This window comes from Trichechus manatus, unplaced genomic scaffold, assembly GCF_000243295.1.
Source record: "Trichechus manatus latirostris isolate Lorelei unplaced genomic scaffold, TriManLat1.0 scaffold00383, whole genome shotgun sequence".
Lineage (NCBI taxonomy): Eukaryota > Metazoa > Chordata > Mammalia > Sirenia > Trichechidae > Trichechus > Trichechus manatus.
Genome location: NW_004444319.1, coordinates 182,394 through 191,000, shown reverse-complemented (window position 1 = coordinate 191,000; position 8,607 = coordinate 182,394). Strand labels below are relative to the sequence as shown.

General features: G+C 41.8%; 1 protein-coding gene across 1 annotated transcript; it reads right to left on the bottom strand.

The window, feature by feature from the left end:
• Positions 1-511: 511 nt before the first annotated feature.
• On the bottom strand, positions 512-3,844 carry LOC111819329 (adenylate cyclase, terminal-differentiation specific-like). Its single transcript, XM_023725737.1, has 4 exons — positions 3,839-3,844; positions 3,133-3,248; positions 1,129-1,270; positions 512-1,018 (listed from the first exon to the last, which is right to left on the bottom strand). Exons 1-4 carry the CDS (start codon positions 3,842-3,844, stop codon positions 512-514), a joined length of 771 nt encoding a protein of 256 aa, XP_023581505.1.
• Between the last annotated feature and the right edge of the window lie 4,763 nt (positions 3,845-8,607).

Genomic DNA, 8,607 nt, shown 5'->3' with positions numbered 1-8,607 from the left:
ACTGCTGCCTTTGCAGACCGTGCTCCCTGTCCTGCAGATACTGCCCTGATGGTGGAGTAGAGAGCTTTACAGTAGCCGCCTTGTAGACCTCCCATCCAAAAGGGCTGCAGTGGAGTCCTTGATACTCTTGTACTTCTTGTTGGCTATCTTGTCTCTGAGGGAGACAGAGTGGCTGAGTGGGGCAAGGCTGTGCAAGAACATCCTTCTGAAGCACAAATTGATTTGGATTTTGCAACTGCTCTTTGGGGGTTGCGTTGCCAACTTTGTGGTTGTTGGTTTTGACTGCATGCTCCATTCCAGGCTTTTTCCAGGGCACTATAATTAGCATGATCGGGGGCTATACACTGATGGATCCTGATGCTCTATCAGAAGGGATCAACTGCTCAAAGTCTTTCTGAGGACTGCAGTTTTATGTTCAGTGGTCTTTACCTTTAGGCTGCTGTGTCAATGACTGGCAAAATCTACGGCTGTTGCTCTTTGACGCCTAGTACCATTTCCTGAACATGCATCCCTATTCCCAGCCATGGGACCTAGCAGACCACTTATCCCAAAGCTGTTGCTGTTGGGCCCAGGGTTGCTCTGCAGCTCCATGCTGCATATCTTGCCCCAGAGGCAGTGGTGGAGACCTGGCCACTGTTTGGGAAGGTGCCTGTTGCAGCTGAGAACGCAATGACCCTCCGTTATTTTGAGGATACCAACTCTGCTCCTGGGACTGAAGAGAGGGCAACTGCTGCCCTAGATCCCCATGACTTGGGTGCTGGAACTGCAGCTTCTCTTGACAATGCTGAGGCTGTTGAGGCTGCTGTAGATGACACTGCCAACCATTCTGCTGCTGTCCTTGCAATGGTGAGTGAGGACTATTCTTCTGCTCCTCCTGCTGCTGCCTCACTCCATGCACACTATAAACATGGTGCTGAAGGCAGGGGCTTGCATACTGGCTTTGCCCTCTCTCAGTCCTGTCCCTGTCAAAGTGCTCCACAGAAGATGTAGGAGATAAAGGCTGATTGCTGAGGTGTAGCTGGGAAGCACAGAGCCAGGAAAGAGTCCACTTGCTGTGTTACCTCAGTACTCCAAATCGTAGCCTGGTTCCTTTTGAATGTTTGGAAACCCAGAGTCGCCCGAGCCAACCTGTTGACTGGGAACCCCTTGTGTGTCCAGAGAGGAGCAGCCAGCTCTACCCAGCAGAGTCTCCTGGGCATAAGAGAAGCTCTGTTCAGGGATATCCTTAGGAGCTTCAGTGTTTGTTCCTGAAGGCTTACAGGTCAGTGACCTTGGACAGGGAATGCTTTTCCCTTTTTAGCTGCAAAGAGTCTGCGTCTCTCTTTAGGTGGTAGTCAAGCTCTTATTCTGGAATCAGTTCTAAACAGAAAAGACAGTATTGTTCTATCAAATCTGTTTATCTGGTTATTTCCACAATGTATTTCCATAATGTAGGAGGATTTTGTATTTAATTCTAGTCTCCACCTTATTGCTGACTTGCCTCTGACCTTGAGTAAGACATGGAAAATGAAGATAATCCTTCCCAGAGCTGCACATGCAGTTATGGAGGATGCAGTCCACAATTCCAAAATCCCAACCTCCACTGTGTGCAGTGACCCTTCTTTACATGCAAACTCAGGCCTTTCCAAATCTCCCCCTAACCTGTCTGTCACCTGTTTGCAATCCTCTGCATTTAAAGACAGAACAGACTCCCAGGTGTCCCTTGAACACGTTTCATTGTTCACATAATGTCTTTGTTTTATTCAAGCTGCCCCACCAGGATAAATTCATGACTCAATGTACTCTTAATTATATTCTTAAATTCATTGCTTTCAATGAATTTAAGCAAGAGTTTGAGTCATACTTGATTAATATGTGCCGCTAAGCATTTCATTGATCTCCTCTAATTCTCTTTCCTCCTCCATAAAATCAGGACAATCATCCATATCCATCATAATGCCAACCTCCTGGGGGAGGTGGAAATGATAAATTGTGTTTTTAGACTATTAATCTTCATAAGCCAGCTTGTGGTAGGGCGGAGTCATGCAGCTCAGGCAGTATACCTGGGAGCCTGTTGCCATTTGCTCACCCCTGGGACCCTTCCGTGTCTCCCAGTTCAGAATTGCTCTAGGATGTTAGTAGCATTTAAGCTACAAGGACTTCCCATTCACACTCCTGATGACTGTTTAAAACAAAACTCTATGCAGAATGAACCCAGCACTTACAAACACACTCGTTTCCTCCTCAAAAATGCCATGTCATAGAAAGTCATCACATTTTAGAGAAAGCTGAGTTCAAGTGTCAATAATTTGTGAAGCCAGTAAGAGGCAGGTCTCATGAGGATCCAGCCAAAAACCAAGTGCTCACTTCCTCCTGTCAAACAGCTTCCTGTGATGCTTCCCCCAGCTATGCTTGCTTCCTGATCCCATCTAGGGGCACTTTCTCTCTGCACACATAGCCCAAGTCAATTCTGTGCAATTTGATTGGCCAGCATCCATGAACTTCCTTTCTATTCCTCTGACAGGTAGGGAGGATAAAAAATGATTAAAGAGCTGTTCTGACCTTGAGGAACTCAATGGTCAGAAATTCAGAAATGTACTAGGTATTTGCCTATTCCTTTCTTTATCCTCCAAAGCTGTTCTGACATTCCTGAAGACAATTTCCAATAAGACGATTTCTTCCTATTGTCAAGCAAGCAAAAAATTCAATGATTTGTGGACAATTACAGAACCAAGACAAATATGGAAATTGTCTTAATTCTGTGCATAAAGTAGCATACCTCTAATAGAATGAAATGTTATGTAGTTATTAACAATCATTTCCAAAAATGATTATGTCAGGAAATTCCCTAAACAAAATGGGCATGCCAGAAATGGTTATGAAGCACCTACTAATGCTGTGAGGGACTGTGCCTGGTGCTGAGGACAATGTCAATAATTTACATCTCAAGCTAAGTCCTTTCTCCTGCCCTTCAGATCTGCATATCCAACTATTTACTGACAATCTCCTCTTGGATGTTTAGTAGGCATAAAAATCTCCTGATGTCTCTGGCCGCTCTCCCAAGCCTCCCCACCTCGGTTAAAGAAAACTCCAATCCTCCATTTGCTCAAGCCAAACTTTTAAAACCATCCTTGTCTCTCCCTTCTCTCTCACTGATTATCCAATATCTCAGCAAACTCTGCCAGCTCGTCCTTCAAAATACACAGAGTCTTCTTGGCTCTCTTTGCCTCTAAGGAAGCACTCTGGTCCAATCCACCATCGTCCCTATCCTGGATAATTGACCAGTCCCAGCTGCCAAACTTACCTTAAGATAGTCTTTTTTCATAAAGCATAGACATAAATATATTCACACCCACATTGAGATGAATAACAAAAGTAACAATATATCAACACTCTTTTCTATGGGATAAAATGCTTTTAAACATTCTCATAATTCTTTACATTTTCCATATTGTCCACAAAAAGACACATGCACACAAAGCTTTAAACATTTGACTTACAGCAATTACAGCCACAGAACAATGGACTAGGTTGGACAGTTCTCTTCTGGTTGTAAAATCTGGGTAAGGGTCCTCTGAAAATTTGTTATTAAGTGTGAGCACTTCTTCCGTACTAAATGTGTGTCATTGTTTTCCCTTTCCTCATTTCTGTTCTGTTCCTATTTCTTCATCATGATCACACTCTGCAGTTGGAGAGCCTGTATAAAGTATAAATTGAGAGAGAAAAGCATTGGAGAATACTGGTAGCATGAAAAGACTGCTCGTTAACAATAATGGCAAAATTGACTACTCATTCATAAAATAGGATGCAAAATTGGAGCCCTACCTAGTTTATATCCATCCAATAACCAACAATTTACTCGCATTGGGTGTGGGGGAAGAATGGTAAGAATCAGGAACATAGGAAATCAGCATCAGACTTGATTAGATTGGAAAACAATTTCTAAATTTAGTCAAGTTGAAAATGTGTCCTTCAGCACAGCAATCAAATATTCTCAAGTATATAATGCAAAGAAAATCTAACATATGTCTAAGAATAAATATGAGAACAGGTTGAATTATTGGTGGATTTTTTTAAAAGCTGGAGAAAATATAAATGTTTATAAAAGAACATGGAGGTCTACAGTCAGTTGTTGGACCTTCTGCTATTCGGATAAAAAACAAATAAAAGCCACCTTCCTCTGAGCAGATAGACAAAAACCAGAACAGAAATGAAATTTCTCTTTAATAATAGATATCAGCATTCAACCAGTAAAGAGCTTTGCAGATAAGAACGTCTAGAACAAAACATAGACTACCTAGAAGACTTTGGGTTCATTGGTGACTTTTTATACACAACACCAAAAACAGTAGTCACAACATGAAATGATAAGCCACTTTGAAGACAATCTAGCAGTTTCCTACAAGGTTAAACATAGGCTTGGCATTCAGTCCAGGAATCATGCTCCTAGGTATTTACCCAAATGAGATGAAAACATATGTCCACATAACAACCTGCACATGAAGGTCTCTAGCAGCTTTATTCCTAACTGCTAAAAACTGGAAGCAACAAGATATCCTTCAATAGGTGAATGGATAAACAAGCTGTGGTACATCCATACAAGGGACTATTATTCAGCTATGAAAGAGCAATGAACTATTCAGCCACAAAAAGTCATGAGGAACCTTATATGCATACTGCTAAGTGAAAGAAGCTGATCTAAAAAGCTAAACACTGTATTCTGATTCCAAATATATAACATTCTGGGAAAGGCAAAACTACAGAAACAGTGAAAAGATCAGTGGTTGCAGGGGCAAGGGGAGTGAGAAAAGATGAATAAGTGGAGCACAGGGCATATTTAGGGCAGTGAAACAATTTTGTATGTTACTATAGACATTAAATATTTGTCAAAACCCATAGGACTGTACAACAGAGTGAATCCTAATGTATACTATGGACTTGGAAAAAAAAAACAAACCTATTGCCGTCGAGTCAATTCCGACTCATAGCGACCCTGTAGACAAAGTAGAACTGCCCCATAGGGTTTCCAAGGAGCGCCTGGTGGATTCCAACTGCCGACCTTTTGGTTAGCAGCCAAACTCTTAACTGCTATCCCACCAGGGATTCCAACTATGGACTTTAGTTACTAATAATAATGTATCACTATTGGTTCATCAATTGTTACAAATGAGCCACAGAAATGCAAGATGTTAATACGAGAAATAATGTGCAGGTGGGAGGGGCATATGGAAACTCTGTATTTTCTGCAAAATTTTTCTGTAAACTTAAAACTGATCTAGGTGGAGTCAAGATGGTGGTGTAGTCAGACACTTCCTATATCCCTCTTACAACAAAGACCTGGAAAAACAAGTGACTTGATTATATGTGAATATCTAGGGGCCCTGAACAAGGCAAAGTTGAGGAATCAGGCTGAGTGGCGTGGGGAGAGGGAGATGGTTCAGAAGAAGCCAGCAGCACCAGAGTGGTGTGGCAGGACGGCAACTCTTCAGCTGTGCTGGCAACTACTCAGCCATGCTGGGTCCGCGGTGAAGCAGGCAAACAGCTGTGAGCACACTCAGAAAGCAGTTTCCACATCGAGAGAGATCTGGCAGCAGAGATTCTGCTTGGACACTCCGAACCAGTGAAAAGTAGCTCCCAAGCGGCTAAAGATAAGTACGTGCATGCGGCCTTTTGCGAGGATTAAAAAAAAAAAAGCCCATTTGGGAAAAACCTCTCTCCCTTTTACCTCCTCCCTCCACGCTCTGCACCAGGACTCTGCTGGGCCAGAACTAGATCCCATAAGGCACCCTGACCCATTCTCCTGGCCTTGGAGATGGAACAAATAAACTACTGGCTCCCCTAAGCCAGGAACACAGGGTTGGCACAGCTCCTTTGCTAGCACAGACATAAGGGGTCTGCAGACTCTGAGTGCTTTACACCCCTGTATAGACTTGTGGGGACCCATCTCAACAGCGTTAGCCCTCACTACCACAGTACAACAGGGCAAACATCTGAAGTTTAACTTCAACTGTTTCAGCTGTGAAGTGGCAGATTTGTGACACTCAAAACAGCCCTGCCCCTTAAGTAGGCACTTTTATCAATCCGCAACAGGGGCTTGAGGACTGGTGGTGTCACCTAAACCTCCTAATCACCTGCTACAGAGTCCAAGAAAAAGTGGTGCCCTATATCTTTACAGCCAGCAGAGTGGGGTGGTCATAGTCCGGCTGCAAAACTCAGCTATCTACTCACCCTAAAGAATAGGGACACACTTTCCTTTCAGACTCCTAGGGGCAGTGGTCAGCCCCCTGCTGGGCTCAGCGTGTGATCCCCTACCACAGCCAGAGTCCAGTGCCTGCACCAATCACCCATGTCTCTGTAGGACTGTAGGTGAGAGCCTGCACCACACACTTGGTGACTGACTGCCTGGTCACCTGAGCTGAACCCATACAGGAAAATTTAACAGGCTCCTATGGGCACATACCTAGTTACAGAACTAACTACCTGGTGATAGGACATTAGAGCTTCAGAGGTGTCAATATTCAAACTAGCACACACAAGCAGCCTATTTGGGCATATCAAAACAAAACGAGAAGCTAGGACTCACTAAACAAATATAAAATAAAATTATACTAACTTATTGATGGCTCAGAGACAACAGTCAATATCAAATCACATAAAGAGGCAGTCCATGATGGCTTCAGCAAGCTCCCAAAATAAAGAATCAATAAATTCTCTGGAGGAAGAGAATTTCTTGGAATTACCAGAGGCAGAATACAAAAGATTAATATATAGAACTCTTCTAGAAATTAGAAAGGAAATTCTACAAAATGCAGAAACTTCCAGGGAACATACAGACAAAGCAGTAGCAGAACTTAAAAAAGTTATTTAAGAACATAACAACAAATTTGATAGGCTGCAAGAATCCATAGAGAGACAGCAATCAGAAATCCAGAAGATTAACAGTAAATTTTCAGAATTAGACAACTCAATAGAAAGTCATAGGAGCAGAATTGAGGCAGTAGAAGTCAGAGTTAGTGACACTGAAGCTAAAGCTCTTGAAGCCAACTTGAGGAAAAATCAGATAAAAGAATTAAAAAGAATGAAGAAACTCTAAGAGTCATGTGGAACTCTACCGAGAGAAATAACCTATGAGTGATTGGAGTACCATAACGGGGGGGATAATAGAAAATACAGAGAAAATTGTTGAAGATTTGTTAACAGAAAACTTACCTGATATCATGAAAGATGACAAGATATCTATCCAAGATGGTCATCGAACCCCACATAAGCTAGATCCCAAAAGAAAGTCACCAAGACATATTATAATCAAACTTACCAAAACCAAAGGTTAAGAGAGAATTTTAAGAGTGGCTAGAGATAAAAGAAAAGTCATCTACAAAGGAGAGTCGATTAGAATAAGCTCGGACTGCTCAGCAGAAACCATGCAGGCAAGAAGGCAATGGGATGACGTACATAAAGCCTTGAAGGAAAATAACTGCCAGCCAAGAATTATATATCCACCAAAACTGTCTCTCAAATATGATGGCGAAATTAGGGAAAATCCAGATAAACAGAAGTTCAGGGAATTTGCAAATCCAAACCAGAATTACAAGAAATACTAAAGGGAGTCCTATGGTTAGATAATCAATAACACCAGATAACAACATAAGACTAGAACACAGGACAGAGCAACCAGATATTGACTCAGATAGGGAAATCGAAAATACATCAAAGCTAAAACATTGAAAATAGGGAAACAGATATCGATATGTAAAAAAGGACAACATTAAAACAAAAAAAAGAGACTTAAAAATGCAGACATTGATTTTTCATATGGAGGGAAAGTTAAGGCGAGATAAAGTGAAAAAAGACTGGTATAAACTTAGAAAAATAGGGGTAAATATTAAGGTAATCACAAAGTAATGTAACAATCCTACAAATCAAAATAAAAAAGTAGAAAAACATAAAGACCCAGAAACACAAAATCAACAATGAAAAAGATGAAAAAAAATATATAAAGAAAAACGACTCAGAACAGAAAATTAAGGGAAACAAAGAAACTCTGAACAACACACAAAAAGAGATATCAGGAGGAGTCCAGCAAGATGGCGCTCTAGGCAGAAGCACCATGCCGTCCTCCACAGCAAAGATCCGAAAAAACTAAGCTAAACAGAGAATGCAACAATCCTGAAACCCTAGAACATCAAATGAAGAGATAAAGAACTCAGCCCAGCACCAAATGGAGTGAGAATACTGAAAGAGAAAAGAGGTCGAGGAGAGATTCATGCAGAGGTCCCCTACCAGCTAACGCAGCACGGATCCACCATCTTGGACTCCTATCGGAGACCAGCAAATGGGGGTACGAGAAAGCGGCCTCACGGAGCGTCCAGTGGGAGACAAAACAGCCAGGAAGAAACAAACAAATCTACAATCAATAAACGAGAGAAGTATCTACTGAATGCCCCCAAAACAGCAAACAATATCAAAACATTACAAAAACAGCAGAGGATGATTCCAGTAGGCATCCAAATTAAAACATCAGATGACTCTCCTGTGGAAGAAAATGCACTAGAAGTACCTGATAGGGAATTCAAATCTCTAATACTCAGAATATTCCAAGAACTGAGGCAAAAAGCTGACAAACATGAG